At 43.9% G+C, this 24,557-nt stretch overlaps 2 protein-coding genes across 6 annotated transcripts; one reads left to right on the top strand and one right to left on the bottom strand.

Annotated features, from left to right (window-relative positions):
* Nucleotides 1–307: 307 nt before the first annotated feature.
* dcaf8 (DDB1 and CUL4 associated factor 8) lies at nt 308–5,403 on the bottom strand. Of its 3 annotated transcripts, XM_049747766.2 has the most exons (14): nt 4,734–4,991; nt 4,372–4,427; nt 4,216–4,299; nt 3,954–4,113; nt 3,476–3,860; nt 3,263–3,403; nt 3,103–3,197; nt 2,885–2,995; nt 2,575–2,705; nt 2,391–2,498; nt 2,187–2,317; nt 1,923–2,042; nt 1,731–1,847; nt 308–1,502 (listed from the first exon to the last, which is right to left on the bottom strand). In XM_049747766.2, exons 2-14 carry the CDS (start codon nt 4,406–4,408, stop codon nt 1,395–1,397), a joined length of 1,728 nt encoding a protein of 575 aa, XP_049603723.1. In that variant the 5' UTR covers nt 4,409–4,427; nt 4,734–4,991; the 3' UTR covers nt 308–1,394. The 3 variants fall into 3 exon arrangements, with proteins under 3 accessions (XP_049603723.1, XP_049603722.1, XP_049603721.1); XM_049747765.2 differs by lacking the exon at nt 4,734–4,991 and adding an exon at nt 5,320–5,403 and having other exon boundaries at nt 3,476–4,113; XM_049747764.2 differs by having other exon boundaries at nt 3,476–4,113.
* Nucleotides 5,225–23,513, top strand: LOC125985134 (guanine nucleotide exchange factor VAV3). 3 transcript variants are annotated; one of them, XM_049747724.2, is made up of 28 exons: nt 5,226–6,578; nt 7,512–7,628; nt 8,497–8,555; nt 8,675–8,740; nt 9,248–9,356; nt 9,451–9,546; nt 9,994–10,062; nt 10,160–10,263; nt 10,525–10,624; nt 10,730–10,825; nt 11,820–11,888; nt 12,340–12,426; nt 12,894–12,979; nt 13,052–13,184; nt 14,044–14,153; nt 14,225–14,326; nt 14,392–14,483; nt 14,772–14,794; nt 14,923–14,980; nt 15,558–15,688; nt 17,861–17,926; nt 18,190–18,224; nt 18,294–18,410; nt 19,054–19,141; nt 19,465–19,594; nt 21,282–21,335; nt 21,720–21,868; nt 21,931–23,513. In XM_049747724.2, the coding sequence occupies exons 1-28, from the start codon at nt 6,375–6,377 to the stop codon at nt 21,967–21,969; spliced, it is 2,589 nt and encodes an 862-aa protein (XP_049603681.1). In that variant the 5' UTR covers nt 5,226–6,374; the 3' UTR covers nt 21,970–23,513. The 3 variants fall into 3 exon arrangements, 2 of the variants coding, with proteins under 2 accessions (XP_049603681.1, XP_049603682.1); XM_049747725.2 differs by lacking the exon at nt 21,282–21,335 and having other exon boundaries at nt 6,091–6,578; XR_007487231.2 differs by lacking the exons at nt 21,282–21,335; nt 21,720–21,868; nt 21,931–23,513 and having other exon boundaries at nt 5,225–6,578; nt 17,866–17,926; nt 19,465–19,525.
* The last annotated feature ends 1,044 nt before the right edge of the window (nt 23,514–24,557 follow it).

The following is a 24,557-nucleotide window of genomic DNA, read 5'->3' as shown; positions in this document are numbered from 1 at the left end:
AAATTTTAATAATGCAAGCAGAGTTGCATTTTGCAGTGGCAGAGAAGCGTGACTCTCGGCGATGGAAGAGCGAGGTGAGAGAAGTTTGTGTTTATTCGGGAATGTTTTAATGGGGCTTGTTCTTCCACAGCAATTTTACTCAACCACACTGCAATAAAATCTCCTGAACTCAAACGATGTTCCAACAAATTTGGAAAAACGTGTATCTGAAAGAAAGATTTTTTGCCCTGTACTCGACTCCCTCAAAATAACAAACCCAGCAACAAGCAACGCGTAGAGCCATGACATCAATTGCTTTCAGGAGACATTTGTTCATTCTTGTTTTATTGCACAAATTCTTCAACAGATTTCCAACAGAACCAGGAGACATTTCAGAAATCTTAAGCCTTTAGGTGGCAAAATTCTCAAAATGAAATACAGTACTGTGTACAATGGACAGTCTTAGGCGAACAGAAGAAATAGGTGCACATTGGATCTGTATCGAATATAAACCTCTGCATCTTTAACCAATCAAATGTGTGACATCAAACAGCATCTTCTAAATGTTGATTATTTTTTTTTACAGTTTTCATATTTATATATGTACAATTAATCTAAGAGTTCTCAGAAAAACGAGAAAAAACGCCAGGCTTCAGTTGCTCTCACAGCACAAAGAACGGGCAAGCAAAATGTCCAATGAAACCACCAAATTTCGTGGTGAACCTTTAACAAGAACTGTGCTGAATCTGATCAGGTTGAGTAAAATAAAAGTTTCCATCCGTTGCGCATGCAGTGAAGGTGAGCAGAATGCTTCCTGTCAAAGATGATGTGAGTGCTGCAGGAGAAAAAACAAAAACACCCCCGAAAAAAAAAAAAATCTCTCTTTAGTGCATGAGTCAAACTGCAACATCCCTGATTCAAAGTTCACTCAGTTCAGGGGTGGCTGTCAATAATTCGGTTAAGATGAAGCTCGGCGCTACGGTGGAAAGGGGGGGAGGCTACGTGCTGGCGTACGTTTGGAGGCAGCGGTCAAAAATGGGACATTGGGAATAACTTGATGTCTTCGTACGGTGGCCAGCGTCTGATTTGTGTTGTGCCAGTGTGTCAATTATCAACTTATGATTGTCCAGTGAAAAGCAGGCAAGCAGACATTTTAGAGATTGTCGTTTTCAAAGAGACACACACAAAATGTGAAATATTTTGTTTTTGGTCACAAAACTTTATACAACAAAGTTGGTGACCCTAAAAACTGGATTTTGAGTAGTATAAGTTTGTTTTCATTGTCATGGTCCAAATTTCAGACAATATATTTGGTGGCATTTTTCTTCCCTAACTTTTTATAAATTTTTCTTATCTTTTCTGACATACCTGCTTTTTACTGGACTGTATGTATAGTGTGTTTGAGTGTGCATGGCTCAGGAGGACATGCACTGGACATGATCTGGACCTCCTTCCTCTTCATCAGAAGTGTCCGGCGAGCTCCAGGACTCATCGGTGTCTGCCTCGGCTCCTTCACGTCGGGTCTGGATGGAGACGAGGAGAGGAAGTGAGTGGGGCGATTTTATTTATTTATAGCCACCAGTGCCTTGAGATACAAGATACAATTTGTTACATGACCTTGCTCGCAACTGAAAATCATATTGGACCGCAAAAACAATAACATGGTATTACCTTTTCCTGTATAACTACCATAAGTGACACAGTAGGTAAAGAATAGGTGTAGCAAATACCCCCCCCTTCGCACAGCTCACCCTCGGGGGCCGTCGGTTCCTCATGTGTCTCATCAGGAACCACAGCAACTGGGTGTCGTACTGGTCGCCATGCCGCACGCTGTCCTCGTCGCGATCCCGTTTGTTCTTCTTCATCACCTTCAAGTAAACCACAAAGGCACATTAGCTTTCAAGTGCGGCTGCGAAAAGGAGCCTTATTTTAGAAACAGATACCTCTTTGAGGCCCTTGAGTCCTGTGGGGGTCTCGGCGGTGGGAGCCCACAGCTTGATGTCGTGGTCTAAGCCACTGGTGGCCATGCCTGGCAGGTGGGGGTGTGGCTCTAAGCAGTTCACCTGTACGACATCAAGCCCAAAAAAAACCCCATTATTTAACATTATTACACAAAATATTTGAACAATATTAACCCCAAAAAAACAAACCTATATATAAAAACGTGACGCTTCCACCCAAGCGCTAATCTGACAGTTTGTACTCACCACTCCGGCTTTGTCGCCCTCCATGAACTGGACGATGCGGGCTGAGTGTTTGTCCCACAGGTAGATGTGTCCGCAGTCACTGCCGCTCACCACAAACTCGCTACACGGCCCGTAGAAGTTGACGCCCTTCACTGTGCGAGGGGGAGAATCCAAAGCGAGATTTAACGGCTGCTGATAAGAGTTTGGGTCGGCGTGTCGTCTCACCTGTGGCGTTGTTGCGGTGTCCCTTGTATCTCCTGCAGTAGTCGGCGCCGTCGCTGTGGTTGGAGTCAAACAGGTAGATGTCTTCGTCGTTGTAACTGGCGAGTAGCTCTAGATTGCAATAATAAAAATAATATGGTGAAACTCCAAAAACGGGGGAGCACCGTCATGCTGTTTGCCGGCCTACCTGTGCCGTCGTGACTGTACACCAAGCAGGTGATGTTGGTTTTGGACTCGCTGGACACCAGATGCGAGGGGCAGAACTTCTTCAGCACGCCGTTATTGTCATTCTCGTTGATCTTCCTCTGGTCGTAAATCCTACCGAGCAACAAGGCGATGACAGGTAGAGCATTTCAATTCTCTTCCACGAGGTGGCAGAAGGTACAACTAACATGTAGCCACCTGCTGACTTCATACGACACATTGAGATTTCACACTGATTAGGAACCACTGAGCACGTTGCAACATCACTTGTGACAGCCATTTTGCGTGGGTACCTAATATACTGATCCCTTCCGCCAACCGCAAAGTGCTGCGTCTTGGCTGGGTTGACGAAGATGGTGTAGAGGCCCACTTTTTTGTCACCCTCCTTCGCCATCACGAGTTTGCTGAGAAATAGGAGGAAACATTTCACAGGGGTTTGATGGACATCTTGCACACCAAACTCATCTATGAGGGGTGAATCCGGGGATTTCCAAAATGATGCGCCACTCACTTAGCAGGCCGGTCCAGTCGCAAGTCGATTCCAAACACCATGGCATCCTCTCCCGCGGATAGAAAGGAGCATGGCGAATCAGGGTCCAGAGCCAACTGGTAGACAAAAAACTGGATCAGTGACATCTTGTTTAAAAGTGTGTGTGTTTGTTTTACCGGACCTTGTGTGCAGCCCCTTTGTGTTGTGCGACCCTCTTGGTGGTCTTGCAGCGTTGGGTGGCAGAGAGCTCAGCCACGCGAATCTGACCATCGCGAGCGCACATGGCTAACGTGGAGTCACCGCTGTGAGGTAGGAACTTGGCCTGCCCCCCCAAACCAAGAAAGTGTCAAGGTGTTTTGCCTTGTAGAGTGAATGAAAGTGTTGCACTTCTCACCTGAAAGACGTTGCTCTTATGGCCGCTGTCAAACTCCAGCTCGGCGCGCCGGACAGCCCAGTCCCAGATAATCACGCGGAGGTCGTCGCTGCCGGACGCCAGACGCGTGCCCGATGGATTGAAGTGCAGCGTGTTGACGCAGCCGGAGTGCCTCTCCAGCTGACCCTGTAGCTCCAACCTCTGCACCAGCCCGCGGGCGCCACACACTTGCCTCACGAACTGCAGCGAGTCCCGGCCGATCTCCCGGCAGCGCAGCGAGGGGATGGCGCGCCACGCCGGCCCGCGCAGGTCCCGCAGCTCGGCGCCCAGCCACGTCTCCATCGCCTCATCGTCGTCTTCCTCGTCATCTTTCAGCTCCTCGTCGTCGTCGTCATCATCATCTGAGCTGGAGGAACGGTTGTTGTTGCTGCCGCCGCCGCAAGGTCTGTTCCGCTTCCGAGCAGCCCTTCTCCCGCCGCCATCTTTCGCCCTCTCTTGCCTGCCTTCCTCGCTTTCTCTTTCACCGTCCTCAGTCAGGGAAAAGAGGCCGCTGCCATCCATGCTGTCGGTGTCTTCCTCCTCATCGTCATCATCCTCATCTTCCTCCTCGTTCAGCTCACTTTCTGGCACATTCCTGTCACCAGATGCCTCTCCATTGTCTTGAGGTATGGCAACACAGATGGAAGTTCTTGAACAATTATCTTCTAAAACACCAACCTCCTATAGTGTAATTTACAGAAAAATAAGAGTAAAGGATTTACCAAGGTGTTTAACTCCATCTTTGCTTCCACAGGCGTCCCCATCTTTGTGGCCATCCCCGCCGGCTTCTTCCTCCCCAGAGATCCCTATAAAAGAACCCAGCAACTCTCAGAGACAACCCGAAATGGCTACCACAGGTGGTTTGGCAAGTGAGTTACCGTTGACCGAAGTGGATTTGCCATCGGTTTCTGCCATGACTTCCCTGATAGCGACTCTGTTACACGTAAGAAGGGGTGAAAAAGAAAGTATTCAAATTCAGCATTTCCTGTTTATTATGAAACCTACTAGCCAGGCTAACCAGCGGGCTAATGCCACCCCAATACATCCTCGCACGCTTTGTGACGGCATCGTTAAAACTCGGATTGACGTGCACAGGCCCGCTGACATTAGCACGTAGCTAGATATCCGCGCGGTTGGCAAAATATCGACAAATACGCAGTTGTCATTTTTGTTGTTGTAAGCACCTGTTTGATCACAAACACTGCAGTTAACTTAGCCTTAGCATTTTTTTTTTTATTACCTCGACTCGCAGGCCCGACTCAGCGCACTTCTTTCTCCTTGTTTCTTAAAGCTCAGTCCTTGTAATCTTTTTATATGGCAGCTTTGCAATCGTCACACCGCGCCTCTACCGGCCAGGCTGAGACAGAGAAGACGCCGCATTGTGCATCAAGTTTGAAAACGAACCAAGAAGCGTTCAAACAAGGTCGACTGCTCTGTTTATGTTTTGAAGGTTCAGCTTCTATTTTGGGGGGTACGGGTAAGTGGGGGGGGGGGTGTACTTCCTATTACGTAGTTGGTGACGTATTTGTTTAAAAACACGGAAGTAGCAACAGCGGAAAAAAAGAGGAAATCAAATTAAAATCTACTGTTTACCCGAATGACTTGATCCCATTCGTGGTTTATATTCTTTAATATAACAAATGTCCACTTCTGTTTGTGTTTTGACGGTTCCCTTTATATATTTCGGGGAAGCGGGGCGCTTTCTGTCAGAACAAAAACAGAAGCGAAAATAAAAGTACCACGTTACTGAATTCACCTTAGTTCTCCCTAATTCCGTTTTTTTTTTCTTGATGGTTTTTATATAGTCTTGTTTTATACATGCTCACTTGTCACAGAAATATGTCCAGTGCAGCCGCAGGATCTTGTTTCTCTTTGATGGTTCTTAAATTTAATTTTGGTTGGTTTCCGGTGACCGAGTCAAGTTGTTTTCAAACTCGGAAGTCGCTGCAGAAGATAAACACATTTAAAAATAAGAGCAGGGTGAGCTTTTATTTTATTTTGTTCTTACTTCCGCAGACTAATTACAAATGAAAGGAAATGGCTAAAATCTTCTGTCCCAGATCTTGAATATGATCCTGAGCAATAATTCTTTATTTGGGGGTGTGCTGAAGGTATTTTTTTGCCCTCCCGAAAATAAAAGCTGGTTTGATCAGGACACAAAAGTAGTAAACACAAAATAACTACTCTTCCTAAAATATTTGTGTGAATAGGACAAAATTGCACAGCCTGAAGTCAGTCCAGTGCAGTGATGAATAATCAAACATCCGGTGCGAAACAACATGACTTCCTTCCTGTGTTTATGTCAGGACCCTAATGATCTTACTGCATGGGGATCTATCTTTCTCTCCTGCATACTTATGGGAGCTCACTTTTATCTCACTATCAAAAATGTGCAAGTGTAAACAGTATGTTTGAAATTTAGAGCTGGATTTGTGCTTTTTGCTTGAGTGAGGTTGGCCAATCTACATGTCAAGGCATTTTGGTCAGAATTAAAGATGGTCAGATTGAGGTGTTTTATTTTAAAATTCTACCTTCACTTGATTTAATGAAATATTCATATTTTTGTTGTTTTATAGTATGGTATAGTTTAATTAAAAAATGCACGTATCCTTTTAAATAGTACAAATAAAATTAAATAAAATAAGCAATACTGTTTTTTTTAATAGTTTTTATAACCTTCCGGGAGAGAGACGACCTCCTCTTTGAACGAGGAGGGGGGGGGGGGCTATGCCCACTTTTGACCCACATCACTTAAGTTGCTTGCTGTGTCGTGTGCCTCCTCCACTTGCTCAGCTGCGATCCACGCAGTTGTAGTCATGCGGTGCTGTTCTGCGTGTAAACTTTCTTCCTTTTGAACTAGTTCACGCACTGGCCGTCCGTCATGGAGTACTGGAGGCAGTGCGCAGCGTGGCTCATCGGCTGCAAGGTTCTGCCAGTCAACCATCGCGTCACCGCGGACACCGCGCAGGTGTTCGACCTGGCGCAGACGCTGCGCGACGGCGTGCTGCTCTGCCAGCTGCTCAACAACTTGAAGGCGCACAGCATCGACTTGAAGCAGATCAACCTCAGGCCGCAGATGTCCCAGGTACCACTCCACTCGAAAAAGTTGGGGATCTGTCTTTACTAAAGTGGTTCATTTTATAATAATAAAATCACGTTATTGCACAAAATGTAGAAGGAAAAACAGTTGCAGCGATACTAAATGGTACAATACAACATTGTTGGTATTATAGCAATATTGATAGGATCACAGTATATTTTCAATTTATATTTTCAGTATATTTTATATTTTCAGTATATATTCAAAAAACACATCCCAGCACCACAACAATCGTATCAATACAATACCATATAACAAAATAAGATGTTGCTGTGTTTCACCATTAATATTGATTAATATACAGTGATTTAATTATCACAAAAGCCAAGTTTGCCAACTTCCAATTTGTCACGTGGCCTCTCAGGGGGGCCCAGATAACATCCTAACTTTGATCCGCCCGTCTGGCGGGAGCTCATAAAATATCTTCAATAGTAATGCTTTTTCTCATCAGGGCCATGTTGAATGGCAAATGTCTCGTTGATGATGATGATGTCACTTGAATAGCCCTAAGATGAGGGAGCTAGGTTTTTTTACACAGCTCTGTTGTGCATACTCACTAGACTGTGATGGCAAAACAGTAGGACGGCCTGCAGCTGTGGGACATGTACTAGCGAAAAGAAAAAGCCACATGTGTGCGGCCCCCTTTCACAGTGACCCGCTCTCTCTAAAGCATGACATCGGGGTCAGTGGAGTGCAGTATTGTGGGACAAACAAGGCTCCCTCCAGCGCTGCTATGGCCAGAAGATGTGCTGTGACTTTTATTTGTAGGTTTCCAAACATACTCACAACTATGGCAAGCAGATTTATTTATTTATTTATTTATTTATTTATTTATTTATTTATTTATTTATTTATTATTATTATTTTTATTATTATTTTATTTATTATTTATGATGTCTTTTTTCTTCATCGTTCCAGTTTCTGTGCTTGAAGAACATTCGCACCTTCCTGATGTGCTGCTGCGACGTGTTCGGCATGAAGAAAAGCGACCTGTTCGACGCCTTCGACCTGTTCGACGTGCGTGATTTTGGAAAGGTGACGTTCAGGTTTATTTTTATATTGCCATATGAGCTTTTCAATGAACAGTTCTCCAAAGCGCGGTAACAGCTTTAAAGCTCGGTGCTGGCATGCATTATCTTTCCGTTGACTTGAGGTCCAAAGAAGCTTCCAGTTAATCTGATAATCCCACACACTGCAAATATGTACTGTACCAACCGTCTTGTCGGTACCGTATAATCTCAGTCAAACAACCTTCTGGCAAGGCGTCACCATTCAATGTGTGTCAGTGTCAGGTTCATCCCAGATGGACTAGATCCAGCTCTTGTGATGTTTACAACTTGTACAAATGGGAAAAATTTGTTGCTGTTTTTTTTTTCCTTTCCAGAAAGGAACATGTGAAAAATTAGAACCAAGATAATCCACTTTTTGTTAGTGATGCCAACTGGAGGATGAGAAGATGCGGCATTAGAACGCGACTAACCTACATTACAGTGACCACATGTTTTATATAACCCCTTGATTTTTGAATTTCTTGTGTCCGTAAGAGAATTAGTCAGACAAAGTTCCTGTTAAAGGCTGCATAGATATTTTACGTTGAGTGTCATACCACAAAGATGCGGCGTGGTGGACAAGAAGTCACAGCGGTGCATTTTCAAAGTCGTTCATGAATTCATTTTCACGCCCGTAGAAATGTGAACATGTTTCCCATTCTAATTGCAATTTTTTTTTCTTGTTTATAACGTCAAAGTAAAATTCCTTCCCCCCCTCCTTATCGTTTTCACTGACGATAACAATCACAATTTTGCGGTTAGCGCAATGTGAAACCAACATATTTCCTGAAACTTTGTGGTTTTCAAGCTCTTGACTAAAACCAGTCCTTCTTACATCTTAAATCTTTCCCCAGGTAATGGACACTTTATCCAAGCTCTCATATACGGCAATTGCCCAGCAAGGAGGATTCAAGTAAGTGTCTGTAGTTCTCGTCCAGGCTGTTATTTTCCCTGAATAAAAGCTTTAACACGCTCCTCACGTCAGGAATAAATAAACTCTCCCGTCGTAAATGTTTTCTTTGTCATTTGCAGGCCTTTCCACACAGAGGAGAGTCTAAAGGACGAAGACATTTACAATCACCTGGAAGACCTGATTGAGTATGTATGAGGTGCCCCCCCTTCGCTTTCTCTCTGAGGGTCCATTATTGCTGTTGATATAACATAATTATGTCAGCGCGCGTGTGCGTCAAAACCGGCTCGGCCCGTCATCTCGGCTCTCTGGGGCTCTGCTCTGTTTATTTGCTATTATCAAAGGAAATGAATGAGTTTGCATGACATGCCTATTAAACACTCGGGAAGGTAGGTGGGTAATTGCGTTGTGGCTAATTATGCCAGTAGGGGGCGCAAATGATCACTATGGTTGGTTCTTCATCATATGAGTTTGGTCAAGCTCTTTAATGGTCATTAAAATTTCTTCCAAAAGAACCTTAAAATCGGCACAACGAACCAAAATTTCAGATATCCTGCTATTTGAGTATCTTGTGGGTCTTCTCTCGAGTGACGTTTCTGTTAATTTTTATTTTTGAGATTCGGGGCTACATTTTCAAAACAATCAAAGAGATGTTGTGTAAAGTTTGCAATTTTGTTTTTTTGTGGGCTTCATAGTGAAAATGCCATGGGAAGTGAGGAGGATTTGTACGGGGCAGTTTACAGACTGGATGAAGACTATTCAGGAGGAGATATTTATGAAGACCTCATGAGGACCGAGCAGCAGGTACACTCAATTTAGTATACTGCTTTACCATTAGCAGTTTGCCGAAAGTACTTTTTTTTATATATAAGTCACTGCGAGTCACGTTTCTTTCCAGAAGCAGGTCGAGATGTTAGACGTTCGCAGCTGCTGCCTCTCCGAGATCAAGCAGACGGAGGAGAAGTACACCGAGACGCTGGAATCCATCGAGAAGGTACACGCCGCGCCGGCCTCTGATCTTGCAACAACTCTTTCCACTGTTGTTGACATTTATTATTAATTGGTTGACACGACTGAGACAATATTTTAGCATCCATACTTGAGTTTCTCCACTCACGACTTGGCAGCAGGCCGGTGGAAGATTCATCATTTTGGAGCCACTACCGACGAAATGACCGCCACCAAATACTTTGTGGTTATGCACTTTTGATTTTAGTGGCTGTCCACTTGGATATTTTATGGTGGCCTATGACCGTGTCGTTCTTGTTTATCTATCACTTGTTCCACTTTTTATGTAAATGTCCCACTCGTGTGGCCCTAATTTGCAATAGCGCCCGCTTCCTTTTGAGTGCTGTTATAAATTAATATGCATTAACATTCATATTGTCGCCAGAAGGTTGCATAATGACGCTTATGTTTGTCTGCGCGTGTCTTTGCACAGTATTTCCTCAACCCGCTCAAGATGTTAATCTCCATGGCCGAAATCGACAAAGTGTTTACAAATATCCCAGTGAGTTTTCCTCTTATTGTGTGGATGAATAAATGTATGATTGTTATTCATATTATTATTATTTTCAAACATTTCATTGCTTTCACACTCGCCACAGGACATGGTGAAGATTCACAAGAGCCTGATGGCTGACATTCAGGATTCCATCGTCAACAAGAACGCATTGAATCTCCCCCAGATCTTCATCACCTATAAAGAAAGGTATTCATCTTTCACGTGTATTTACTATGGCGGAGTCTGGCTTTTGTTACCTTGACGACCAGGTTAAGGGGTAAACTACAAATACCGCATCAACAATTGCTGTCGCTTGAAAGTGGCTCTGTATCTTCACCCACCTTGCTGATCAAGTCATGGGTGAACAAACTCTATGTGAGGGCAGTTATGATGTCAATTAATCTCACTGTATTCTTCTTACATCATTTTTTTATGATGTCCTGATTAATTGTATCGCTGTTCCCGCAGACTTCTCATCTATGGCGTCTACTGCAGCCGCGTGGAGATCGCCATTACTGTGCTTGACCTCATCTGCAAGGAGAGAGAGGATGTGCGGCTCAAGTTGGAGGTCAGGATTTCACACGATCACTACTAAGTCAAGATTGCTTGTTAAGGTGGCTTGTATTGGTCACTCAAAATGTCCCAGAAGTTCTCATCTCACTTACGCTTGCAGGAGTATTCGAAAAGGGCCAACAATGGCAAGTTCACCCTGAGGGACCTGCTGGTGGTCCCCATGCAGAGGGTACTCAAGTACCACCTCTTGCTACAGGTATGTACTTTTCTATGTATGATTGATTTATTTATTTATTTATTTATTTATTTATTTATTTATTTATTTTTGTGGAAGAGCTGTTTTTAAATGGAAGAAATTGGATTATTTTCTGAATTTATTAGGGAATAATGAATAAATCTCAAAATAAAATTTTACAAATTACATAAATACGTTATGTTACATCAAATTAAAAATCTAGAAGAATTATTATGACTGAATTGTGTAAAAAAATCAACATGGTGAAAGATGGTGTGATCTACTTCGAGGTGACTGTTCTCCATTTACACGCTAGGGGGCGACCTCTCCACATTTTGGCCCACAGTCTCAGTGAGGCCACCAAAATATGGATGCATTTGTTTATTTTAATATGAAATATGTCCTCAAATAGTTTAACTGCCATGATTTAATGTCAGCACTTGTTAATTCATTATTTTGTATACTGTTTGTTTGGTGTACAAAAAATATGCAGTTTAAAGAGAAGCATTTGAAGTGTAAGAAAATAGAGTAAATTCACCCCTGGTGGACTCATTTGCGTTCATTTGCGTTGACCTTCACAAAGTCGTCCTCAGGTGTCGTCAACAGATGGCCGCAGGCGCACATGCCTTCTCCTGCCATCAATTACATCCCATTGCTGATAGCTTGAGAGGAGGGCACATGCAGGCGTGACTTTAAATGCTCTTTTAAATGCAAATTCCATTTTAAGGATTAGCTCAAAGTGTGTCGTGGGTTGTATTTAGATTTTTTGGTGGGATAAGCTTTACATTTTGGAGATTCAAGTTGAGAAAAACAACTTTTTTTTTTAAGTTGAAAACCAGATTCAATCAGTAAAAAAAGAAGTAACATTTTCTCTATCTTACTCTCTGTTTCTTTCTTGCTCGCTCTCTAATATAATATACATATAAGAGATTAGCCCGATTAGCAATTAAGTTACGTACTCGGCCCCCGTATGACCCTAGACGACAGCAAATGAATTCTTTTCATCCTCCTGCAGGAGCTTCTCAAGCACACTCACGATGCCACAGAAAAGAGCAACCTGAAGGTGGCGCTGGATGACATGAAAGTGAGTAGAAATAGATGAGCAGTGAATCTCTGCTCTGGAAATTCGCATTACACATTTGTGACTGTGGATTATTTTTTATAACCTATCCTGTGTTATTTTTTGCAAATCTACCAAATCTATTTTTGGCGCAACATCTGGTGACATCTTTGTTGCCAAGCAACTCTATTGAACTGAGGAGAGGAGCTTAATTTAGTCAGACCATAGCCGTGTCTAACCGAGAATGTTTTGCCGCCATCTTGTGGCATCTTTAGGTAATAACAAAACATTTTTGGTGCACATTAAATATTTACGGATTTTCACTCTTTGTGGCAAGGCTTGGTCGGAACAGTGGAGGTTCCCCGTACCTAATGTTGTGACTGATGTCAATACTTTTGCATCCATCCAACTTCTCCTGCAGTAAAAGATGAAATATGGTGTGTATCTAATAAAGCGTGTGTGTGTGTTTTGACAGGACTTGGCTCAATATGTCAATGAGGTCAAGAGAGACAACGAGACTCTACGGGAAATGGACGAGTACCAGCGCTCCATCGAGAACCTGGTACGGCGCATGCATGTTGTGTTTTCATAACATCACATTTGTGTAGTGAATAAATATGATACGATGTGTTCAGGGTCGCTCTGTTAAAAAGTCTTCATTGAGAGCATAAACATAAGCTGATAGGAACAATATGGTAATTGTTGCTGGCAGTGTCTAATTAGACAAAGGCCAGTGTTTATGTTAAAGGTATTTAAGCTGGTCAAATATTAATTAGCAGTTGATTCTTTTAATCATTTTGCCTTTTAATTATGCAGAGGAGTATCAAGGACAGGCTGGAAAGAAAATGACAAAAGTAAAGTAGTAGAAAATAGCTGTAATTAGATTTGTTGTGAAAACAAATGAATTACAATAGTCATAATTTGATAAGAAAAAAGTTGTAATTTTAGCAGAAGTATTAGTTTACAAATATGATTGTTGTTTCATTCATATTTTCTGATAATGGCCTTTTTTTTTTTTTAACTTGAAAGAAGCAGTCTCTAATCAGCTATGGTCGCCCGAGAGGAGATGGAGAAGTGCGCATGGTGTCCAACTTTGACCGGAGGAAACTGGACAGGTTTGCTAAGCAGACATTTTGTCTCCGTCGCAACACTCCGGCAGACTTGATTGCCGTCTCTTTGTTTTTCAGACACCTCTTCCTGTTCGACGTGGCCGCCGTGGTGTGCAAACGACGCGGCGACAACTACGAGATGAAGGACGTGCTTGACCTCAATGTCTTCAAGATCACCGACAACCCCATGTCGGACAAGGACGGCAAGAAGGTGGGCTTGGACACAATATTTGATTAAGCACATTTGAAATTAATAAGAATGACAAGAAAGAATCTGGACCATGCTGACTATAATTCACCAACATACCAAAACTAGGAACTGAAAATCAAGTTTTAGCTGTGTCCCAATTCCGGCTTCCTTGAAACGACAAAGGCAGCAACGCAGACAAAAAAAGAGCAAGCCTGCCGCCGCATCGCCGTCGCGTTAATAGCGAATGATGAACGTGCGCAGTGGTCCGAGGTTGCTCACAGCGATCTATCATTGGTCGCTAAATGAAACTTCAGAGCGTGAACGCGGAGTCGCAGCGGCGGCGGCGGCGCTGATTTAACGCTCGGTGGAGCTCTAAAACACTTGTGGAGTTCACAGGGGCCGCAAACAGTGGCGGGCGGCGGCTGAAGCTGATTTTATCAGATGTGACACGACAAGCTTGCAGCACATTAAGGCCCGAGAGAAGCCGGTGCTTTTGATACACCTCGGAAATTGATCCTCAATATATTTGTGTGTCGGATCGAGCTGGAGAAACTCCAGAAATATTTTGCTTATTTGGTCTGAAAATGATTTCGGTCGGTTCGACCGACCCCTGACATGGACCAGCCGTTCAGGAGTCTGCCCAGATTTCCAATTGTTGTTGAAAAATTGTTTTTTTTTTTTCTTTTTCCAAAACTGAGGTAAATCCAATGTCAAAACAGTCTTAATTGAATAAGGGAAAAAGCAGAATATTTTGCCTTTTTTTTTTTTTTTTAAGAGTCATGATTTTAAAAAGAGCAGGACAGCAGTAGTTTCAAAATTTTATTTTCTCTGACCTTAAAAATAAATAAATCTGACCGATGTTGTTTGTTGCCCCTCATAGTGGTGTTACGGCTTCTACGTGACGCACCAGCAGGGCCACACAGGCTTTGAGCTCTTCTTCAAAACCAGGGAGCTGAAGAAGAAATGGCTGGATCAGTTTGAAATGGCTGTGTAAGTATTATTTTCCAAATGACATTCATGTTTGCATCCAAGTTTGTTTTCTTCTCCATTTACTGGATCAGCTCTAACATCCGACCGCCGTTGGCCAACCATAACGGTCACCACTTCAAAATGCACACTTTTGACCGAATCTCTTCATGCAGCTTCTGTCACCTGCTTCTCAGGTAACACTGCCACTTTCTCATCATGTTTTCATCCATGACATCACAAAAGTTGCGTCTCTGTGCAGGGGCATCATCAACCAAGGCTACTTTTGTTTAAAATGTACATTGACTGTCCACAAGGAGTGCCTGGGTCAGCTGGGACTCTGCAGGAGGACAGGTGAGAACAACCTTCAACCGATCCTGTCTAGATTTGAACAGACCAGAAAATACCGTATTACAGATCCTCATATGGACTGCCTGAGGTGCTCGGATTATTACATACGCTTTTTAATATGGTTAATTAGATGTGCACAGACCATCACATATGGTTGAAAATTTTATCGACTCGAATATATGGTCCGATTCTCTGCACGGAGCTTAATGGTGTAAATAGAAGCGCACAGACTGCAATGGATGAGAAATTTATTTTGAGGATTCATACTGGCTTCTTCTTTTGGTATTGCAGAGTCATCCAAGAAGCGCTCCAAGGTAGGAAGACCTGCACTGTCTTCTTCAATGTAACCTTTGCTATTTTTTTTTTATTATTATGGTACGCTAATTGGATTTCCTCCGAGATGAAAGCCCCTTAAGTGTACCTGATGACTCATATTGTTTAGGTTGCACCGATGTCATCGCTTATCTCCACTCAGGAAGGCACAACACATCCAGACTCAGGTCAGTTTGGCTTTTTGTGGATCTAGATTTTTTTTTTTGGGCACCATGTGATGTAGACAGTTTTTCAAATTTGGGCAAGTCGCGGCAAAAGGTGCCGCTTTGCTGTTGCGGATATCAGTGTGTGGGTGTCGGCTTCACTTAATAGGTTGCTCAGGGGTTCCGACGAAGGGCGGGAGACAAAGTGGCCGTGTCGTCCGCCCTGGCAGGAGCGCTCTGTCTCCAATTCAGAGCCCGACGCCGGTGGCCATGTTTTTTATTTTTTTATTTTATTTAGGCGCCCTGAGAAAATATTGCATCTGGAAGGACGGAGAGGAATCTGCTGCCAAAGTGAACGGCCACTTTGGCGAAAGATGACTTCATGTTGGGGAGAGGGGTTTTACCTCAGCTTCAGTTTCTTTGGGGGGAGAATTGTCTTACAACAACTGAAAATTATGACTTTATTTATTATAATTATGTAAAGTAAGTCTTTCCGGTAAATGTATGCTTTTATTTTCATAAGACTGCAATTTTTAAATGAGAAAAATAAGTTCACATTCATATTTGAAAAAATAAATAAATAAATGTGTGCATGTTCAAGGTCTCCCCAGGATGCTGGTGATTCAAGACTATGACGGCGTCCCCTCCCCACCAGGCGGCCCCCCGTTGTGCGCCCGCACGGGCGACGTGATCGAGCTGATGTTCGCCGACCTGCACAGCTCTTGGTGGCAGGTGCGTGCATGCGTGCCACTCGCAACTCTTCAGGGAGGGATGACGTGTTACGGCCAAGCGGCTTGCCTTGCTTTTTCTCCCTTCATTTCTTGTTTTTATCAGCACGAATTAAAAACTAGCAATGAGACTTTGTCAAGGCTTATGCGGTCAGAAAATCTGATTAGCAAATATTTTCCTGCCTTCGTGGGAGTCGGAGCTCTCGTCTGTCACTTTGACTCTGACGCAAAGTGTTTAGGGCAACGTATGACACACGGGTCATGTGACTCTCGGTCACATGAAATCATAGCGGGCGCTGTATGATGTCAGCAGCGAGATGATGAATTTAGCAGCTTTAGTGAGACAATAACACGCCGGGTGTTTGCAGCTTGCGGAGGAGCTTTCAATGACGGAGCAGCACCTTTTGCTTACTGAGGCCGATGATATCGTTTGGCTTCATCTGTTTTTTTTGAAAGGTCACTAATTCATCCCGGCTGGTGGCGGAGGCATTAAATCCTCATCTTCCATATTTGTCTGTGTTGTGACAGACCTTCTTCACCAAAAGAAAAAATACTATTTCCTCTTCATCATCACCTCTAATGAGGCAATAGAGATTTCATTTAATAACAAAATAATGTCATCATTTTTAAATTATATCATTTTCAATAACTGTAATGACAATGAGCAATTATTTCTCGAAATAAATTCAAATTTTTTGATTAACATTATTTACAATAAATTTATTTTAGTTGAACCATTTACGGAAAAATGATGACATGAATGCAACAAATATTAGAAATAACTCTTGATAATCTAAAAGGTCAGTGGCTCAGATTAAGTGCCATACCTTATGTGCCATAGAACTTCCATATTGACAACTGTTGTCAAAACCAGAAAATAGAGCATAAAAATATGCCTTTGCACCGTCTTATGAATACACAAAGGTTACTCAGTTTCAGAACAGAAGCACTTGTGACGACAATTAAACCTCCGCAGGGTAGCCTTAATCTCGGGCGTCCCCGACGGCGCCACGGGATGGAATTACCCTTCCCCCCCCTCGCCCACTACCCCATCCGCCCTCTCGCATCCAACCTCCCCTGTTACCCAGAAGGCAATTATCTCCGTCCCGCTGGCACAACAATACAATCAATCACAGTGATTTCATTTGATCCTTCGGCGGGTGCCTCCTGTTTATGCTGCCCGAGTAATGCATTTAATCTTTTTAGCACACGCTTATCCAGGGCATAACAAATAGAACCAAAAGAGCTTGGATGAAATGTTATTGCGTAGAATGAATCACAGAGACTCCAATTGAGTTACCCGCCAGGCTTTTTTTTGAATGCTCTTGCCCAAAAAAAAAAAAAAAAAAAAGCTCGGTGGCCTAATGGAGACGAGTTAGTAGGGAAAAGGAAAAACGTAGAATAGAGTTGGCAGGAACTCCATTTTCTCAATTAGTTGACTCAAACGCTTATAAATGAACTCCATCTATCGTGAGAGTGTCACTTTGGAGTGCAGACTTCCACTGAGGACATCCGGCATATCATTCAGTGGAAGCTGAAAGTGATACGGCTCGAAAAGTAATACAAGTCAACGTTGAAACCGTCGTCTTGTCAGCGTGAATTCGGCAAATCCCGTGAAACTCGAAAAGTGACTTTAGCATTAATGCTAATGCTTTCATGACAGGATGCAAATTTTAAGAAATTTCCTAAACAGTGTAGTCCAAAAGAAAAAAATCAACGCACATTAAATAATATATAACAACTTAAACGTGTCATTGTTCGCAAAATGAAACATTGTTAATGTTTGTCTTCTTTTTAGAAGATTCAGATTTGTGCAAATGATAAAAAAAAAAAACTTCTGCATGCAAGTCTGACACTGAATAGAGATAAACAAGAGCGCGAGTTAAAACACAGTTTGTTTGGTCTCCGCGCTGTTTGAGTATTCACTGGCACAAACTAGCCTCCATTACTCCGGGGCCAAACGAGGCCCTTGTTGTGATGCGCTACAAATCAAACTGCCGACAGAGTCGCTAGCGTAATTAACTGGGCCTGCAAATTAGATGCGCCGCTTGTTACGTGCTAATTGCCCAGGATTTATCCACGACAGCATGGGAGGGGAGGGAGCGAGGGAGGAGGTGGAGTTGGAGAGGAGGTGCGGGACAAATTTAACGCGATTAACATCCCGTGGCATTCGCAGGGCAGAATCCCGGCGAGCGGCAAGATTGGCTTCTTTCCCAGCGACGCCGTGAGGCCTTGCCCCTGCGTAAGTGTGCATATTTCCTTTCTGATCAATACGTCGCATTAAGCGTGAGCGCAATGCATTTAGCCCAGTAATGGCCACTATTGACGTCTGGGGCGAAGAGATGTGCTTTTCCATTACATGCCTGCGCTCCCGTCGAGGTCTGATTTTAGCCCCCCGCCGTGCCTCCAATATCACATTAGCAGTCGTCTGACCTCCAAGCCTTTCAAGTGCGATGAATGGCAAAATAACCCTACGCTTTCTTTTCTTCTTCTCCTCCGTGCCAGCTACCCAAGCCTGTCGATTACTCGGCGCACCTCTGGTAACAACACGTCATTCTCCATTACGTCCGGTCGTTCGCATTCACAAAGACTCGGTGGGTGCTTTGCAGGTTCGCCGGGCCTATGGAGAGGCGCCAGGCCGAGGAGGAGCTCCAGGACCGAGGGAACGGCACTTATCTGGTTCGGCTTCGGCGTAAAGAATGCGCAGAGTACGCCATTAGTATAAAGTAAGTTTGATGTCACAAGCGTCAAACCTTCCTTGGTTGCTGTGCGAATAAATTACATTGCAAGGCTCTTTAATTGAATCAACGATGCAAACAATGAATTAGTCGCGGTTAGCACCTGATGCCGCACCTCTGCGCTCTCGATGTTATTATGCAAACACAATGGAGACCAACTGCCGAATGCTTGAGGTGCTCATTGTGAAATCTTTGAACGGTGCACAAAGAAAAAATCCTTTTAATTTCCTCATCCATTGTTTCGGGTCTTCTATCGGGAAACGTCTGTTTGTTTGTGTGTGCGTGCCTGCCTGTGCATGACGGCTTTGCATACTGATGATGCATGTTCAAAATGGAGTCTTAAATGGCGATGAAAGTCTACTCAAGGAGATTTGCAGCTCAAGTCAACATACCGGGTGGCATATTTTTGCCGATACAAGAATACAAACTGGCGCAAAGTGAATATAACAGCAACTGTATGTTAAATGCAATCTGCCATTCGCTATTGGTCTCATTTGATGAAAGCCAATGTTCGTAAGAGATCTTGAGGAACTCTCGCAGACCTTCGTGACTTTCAACACGGGAGGCCGGGCCTGATGTCGGAAGCGTGTCTAGTTGATTAGCAGCGCATGTCTTATTCATCCTCGCGCAGGTTCAACGACAGAGTCAAGCACATTAAGATTCTGACCAAGGACGGCAGCTTTTACATCGCAGAGAGTCGACTCTTCAAAACGCTGCTGGTAAGACTCCGAGATGCTCCGCAACGCTTGAAACATGAGTGGAATCTATTTGATGTTCTCTGCTCAAAGTGGTTTTGTTGTTAGTCACTGCAGAATATCACCATCATTAAAATATGCTAACCAGATGAATAATAATATAAATGAAGTACAGTTGGCAAAGTGAGAAGGAAATAGGTGGAGTACGACTCGGTAGATTTGTTAAATATGGTAGGGAGGTAGGTTGGAGTTGGTAGGCACCGTTGGAAGATATCTTGGGAGGTGAGGAGTTGGCTGCAGATTTGATAGATATGTCATTCGGTGATGTGTGTTTTGGTCTCCTGCAGGACTTGGTGGAGTACTACAAGCAGCACTCCTTAAAAGAAGGCTTCAGCAGACTCGACACCAATCTGCGCATCCCTTACCGGGAATGCTCCGACGGAAGCTCGTCTTGGGCCATTAGCAAGACTGGCAGCGGTGAGTGCGCCCTCGCAAAAGACTTTGCCGGAGAGACTCTTGCGTCTGACAGCTGGAGATGCTCCCAGCTTAGAGCGGAGATGGATACTGGGGGGGGGATTTATTTGAGGGCCCTGTCTTGTGGGCTTTTGTGGAGAAATTCTTTTTTGCCCGCAAAAAGCCATCAGCGGTATGCCAACGCGGTGTCTTTGATATCCGACGCATACTTGAAGGAAGGAGCGAGGAGACGGCAGGTAGTGAAGAAATCGCGGTAATGAGGCGGTTAGACAGACGACACGGACAGAAAAGAGACGGATGAGGGAAAATGCAATGAGGAAAACTTTAATGAACCTCCAGTTGTTGCGTCGGTCGGCACTGGAGGAAAGTCGCTCGGGCAATTAATAGGTGGACACTTGGTGAAGAGAGGAGGGTAGTTGAGAAGGTAGACCACCTTCAATGGTCACTGAATGTGCTCGTTGATGCAGGGATGAAATAGTAAAAAAAAAAATTAAGAGTCAAGATAAAAGTGAAATGAATGGAGAGGCATCCTGGCAGCTCAGCAGGCATCGCTAGAGTGCTCCCAGTTAGAGGTCGGTGCCCCAGGCGAGCACCTGGAGCCCCCCCTACTCAGGGAGCGTCATGCCGGATAGCACACTGCTCGCCTCCGACATGCATGCACAATTTTCCTGACAGGACATGACATGTCACTTGCACAGCCAGCCGAGTAGAAGGAGAAGAGAGGAAGAAAACGAGTGAGTGACACAAACCTGAGGGAAACCCCGGGTCTCGCGGCAGGAACACAACCTGGGGGAAAAAGTTTGCAAAATAAAAAGCGCGGGAGGTAGCGAGAGTGGAAATTCGTAAACAAGCACCAGCGCTAGAACAAAGCTAACGTTAGCCTTTTGTGTGCGCGCCTATGTGTGTCTGCACATCCTCGTCCCTCCTCATGCGCCTTCAAAGCAGCGGCGCCGTTCAGCGGGAAGACGCCTTGACAGAGCCACTGATGCCTAGTGCATTCTGGGATAGATTATTATTGCCTTAAGTCATCCGCCCCCGTAGACTTGGAGCTAGAGAGTGTGGGCACCGGCTTCCGTGAAGAGACAGATGCCATGCCAAACAAAACAGAAATAAAAATAAATAAACACAATCAAAAGAAGGAGTGCTTATATATTGGGGGGAAAAAAACAGATGCTGCTGCTTTGCCAGAGAAGCATTTGACAAGATGTTTGTGTGTGTGTACAAATAAAGCCCTCAATTTGTTGCTAGGCAGAGTTCATTGGGCACCTGTGCAACTGCCCCGAAGGTCATAATAACAATATCTAGTATGTGTACAAATACAAAGACAGAAATATGTCTTTTTAATCAATGCACATGAGTAACAAAAAAGTATGAATCTATAAACAATAAAATATTTGACAAATTCAAAAGCCTCATCTCAGTAGATGCCAGCCTACTTGTTGCTAGGCAGACTTAATAGGGCACAAGTGCAACTGCCCTATGAAAACAAAAGAACAATACTCGAATATTAATAAATAATAAAAGATCTCAGAATAAAAAAATAGATGTTGTAAAGACCTGCCCTCTTTACTCTTCTCTCCCACTCAGTGTTGCTTCCTTTGCTTGGTCTTTGACTTTGCCAACTTTCTCTCTCTCTCTTTCTCTCATTCCCTCTCTCTCTTTTTGGCTGTGTGTGTGTGTGTGTGTGTAGTTACTCCTGGTGGTTGCAGCTTTGTTCCTCCCTCCTCCTCTCCTTTCTGGTCAGGTACAGCTGCACGGCCTTTCTCTGCTCTTCAGTCTTGTTGCATGACTTTTTTTTTCTCTCGCTCAACTAATAAATAATGCAAAACCAGCTTTGACGCTCTTAGGCTAGAAATGACATAGCGAGGGTAGCATTGAATGAAATATCAAACTTGCAATTTTTTTATATGCTACATCGACACACGACTACCAAATAGTGATCAGTTTTAATTGTCTGAGGGTCCAAATATTGATATTTTAATGTTTCTGTTATTGATAACCAAGTATAAAAACACATCTTTTACGTTTAAAATCTAGTGCTCGGATGTCACCTTCCCCGCATGTTTTTTCGATCACATCATCATGAAATCCAAACACGTCTCTGATCTAGAACTTTGTGTCCCGCCAGTGTTTTCTCCCAGAGTGTTAGCCGTGGCCGTGGCTCGCTACGACTTCAGCTCCAGAGACGCGTGGGAGTTGTCTCTGCTGCGGGGGGACGTGGTCAACATCTACACCAAGACATCCAGCGGCTGGTGGAAGGGGGAGACGGCTGGAAAGGTGCGGCACAATATGATTTGGTTTGAATTTGTACACTTGTGAATTTGTTCGCTCATTCCCAGGTGGGCTGGTTTCCGTCCGCTTACGTAGAAGAAGACTGATTCAGCCGGATGTCTCTGATGTCACTGGGAGAAACTCAACAGACCCCCACCCCCGGCCCCTCCCTGACAGGACTCTTATGTAGAGCACATGCCAAATCACAAATACGTATCTACCCATCGTCCATCCATTTCCTTCCCTGACTCACCTCGTCTTATTATTGATGACTTGGTGGGCTCGTGTGAAAATTGTGTCGGCTGTCGTCAGGTTGCGTTAGCGTGGAAGGCTCAGTCAGCCGACTGGAAGAGGGCAGGCTAATGCTGGAACTCTCTTGTGTTCACATCAGGTATATAAACTGTTTAATTGATTCAGTCATCATTTTAGATGTGTGTCTTCTCATTTTGGTCACTGCTTCCACCAAACCAAGGGCTGTGCACCAAGCTGTGTCTGCAGAAATAGCCAAACGTGGTTGAACAGCAAACATGGCGTGAGATCTGAGGACATTTATCAATGCCGAGGTAGCCAGTCGTCATCCATTTGAAAAAGACGAGTGTGTTTGCTGTGTGGTGGATTTTGTTCTTTGACGTTCAGGTCTTCATTTGAGCCACGATTGAGGGGGCTTTGTTTGGGCGCTTTGGTGGCAATGCCAAGAAGGATTTCGTATGCTTTAAATCTTTATGGTTCTGCAAGGAATGATTCACGCCTGTTTACGAGACAGCACAAGTGTGTTTAGCAACACGACGCGCGCGGCAAGTGACTTTCATCAATTATTGAGCAGATCCTTGAATATATTTTCTTTTGGAAATGTCTGATTGGAGATGCGGCTACCATCTGAGAATCTCCAAGTGACCGCATGTCCTTTTTTCTAGATCAGACAAACCGGTTGGATATTATATTTTCTCAAAAATGGTGATATTCAATTAAAAATGCACATATGAAGGAAATAATTTGTGGATGTGAGAATTTCAAATTTATCACTCTCGGTGATGCTAAGTAGCACCGATAATTGAAATTAATATTAACCAAAACTTGCCATAATTGATCAATAAATCCTGTTTGTTTTATCCACATTGGCTCTGTACTGGCTCCAATTCCAAAACTGAGATTGAGCAGAAATGCCACGTGAGTGGCGAGGTTTCACTTGAGCGGCGGGGCGTCGAGCTATCAGTATTCTCGCAATGTAAACACTGCCTGAGGCGTGCTTTACCCTCGCCGCTCCGCAGCCTCTCTAATGACCCGAATCTGCCGGCTGAGCGCTCCACTGCGCTTTGGCGCTAACGCTCCCGTCACACAAAAAGGCAGCAAACGGCTCCCCCTTAAGATGCCTCCTCATCGTAATCTAACTGTTCCTGAGATGAAAGGAGGCGACAACGAATTTAGACTGCAGCTTTAGAGACATCGGATCTATTCGGATAAAGTCTTTGAGAGCAGCCAAAGCAGGTCTACTCCATTCCAATCTTAAAGGGCCACAATTATTCTTCAGTGTCCATTTCGGTGCTCCATTTATTAAGGTCAGGCCACATGCAAATAACCTCGTTGACTTAATAATGCTAACACATAATGGGAAATTATGAAATGAATAAACACAAACGCTGGAGCAACACAAGTAGAGAGTTAATAATAAGACGCTGCTTCATGGGGAAACGAGATATCGCAAGTCCGTCAAACAGAGCAGCTTGGCCTAACCCTGACACAAACCAGAATCCTAAAAGCCAACATCAAGGCCAATCCCAATTCTTTCCTTAATCCGGTCCCAAAATCATACTCCTCACACCCAAACTTTGTCTAACATCTAACCTTACTCCTCATGCCTGATGGAGGAGCCACTTCTGTCTTTTCGCTAACACTGTGAACTCAATTAGCATCTTGACATGGGGCAGGCGGTATTAAAGATATTCAGCACCAAAAAAAAAAAAAAAATCTGTCAATCAGTTGAGTTTCACACTGCTGCCCTGCCTTTGATTTCTTCTTTTGCACCGTCACATTCGAAGCCTCCAAAGGGCATCTGTCACTTCAGTAAAGGTTGTTTTGTTTGGATGCCCGCGTTCCCAACCTCATCATTTTTCAAGAACGGCCGCTGCCGTGCATAAACAGCGCCAGTGCCAGATTGGAAAAAAAAAAAAATTACAGTATGATGGGTTCACACATCGAGAAAGGAGGGACACGTCCTCCGTCACTACACGCTGCTGAATCTCTAGCACTGCGAATTAAGATCTGTCTGATCAAAAGAGTCCAAATGAGGCGATCCTTCGAAAAAAAAAAACGCATTTCGCCCTTTCTCGCTTTTGCCTCGTTACTCCCTCTTGACGTTATTTGTACTTGCGCGCTTTGATACTTGACAGAGGCCGTGCTCCTTTAAATGCAAGCCGGCGAAGGAATTTGCATTAATGGCCAACATTTTAACGTACTTAACATCAGTTTAGGATTTGGGGGTGTCATCTGATACAGACATAAATCGAGGAAAAATCATTTTTGAATTAGACGGTACGGTTTGGGCAATCTGGTTTTGTAGGTTTAGCCCATTCGAAACAATAAAACCGTTTGACTCTGCGTTTATCACTTTGCGGAGGGTGAAGGTTTGCGTGTGTGTGGGGGCTAATCGTCAAAAAGTGATGGTGACCCACCGAGCGTGGCGAACCGGCACCGGCGT

This window comes from Syngnathus scovelli, chromosome 17 (assembly GCF_024217435.2).
Source record: "Syngnathus scovelli strain Florida chromosome 17, RoL_Ssco_1.2, whole genome shotgun sequence".
Lineage (NCBI taxonomy): Eukaryota > Metazoa > Chordata > Actinopteri > Syngnathiformes > Syngnathidae > Syngnathus > Syngnathus scovelli.
Note: the sequence above shows the minus strand (reverse complement) of the source record. Positions and strands in the feature narration are given on the sequence as shown.

Excerpts from the sequence above, each read along its gene's own strand:
- LOC125985134 (XM_049747724.2), top strand. The coding sequence starts at position 6,375 with ATGGAGTACTGGAGGCAGTGCGCAGCGTGGCTCATCGGCTGCAAGGTT. Across the intron at positions 8,741-9,247 it reads CACCTGGAAGACCTGATTGA|TGAAAATGCCATGGGAAGTG; the intron begins GTATGTATGAGG and ends TGGGCTTCATAG. Across the intron at positions 10,264-10,524 it reads TTCATCACCTATAAAGAAAG|ACTTCTCATCTATGGCGTCT; the intron begins GTATTCATCTTT and ends CTGTTCCCGCAG.
- dcaf8 (XM_049747765.2), bottom strand. The coding sequence starts at position 4,408 with ATGGCAGAAACCGATGGCAAATCCACTTCGGTCAACG. Across the intron at positions 4,114-4,215 it reads AGATGGAGTTAAACACCTTG|ACAATGGAGAGGCATCTGGT; the intron begins GTAAATCCTTTA and ends CCATACCTCAAG. Across the intron at positions 3,404-3,475 it reads ATAAGAGCAACGTCTTTCAG|GCCAAGTTCCTACCTCACAG; the intron begins GTGAGAAGTGCA and ends TTGGGGGGGCAG.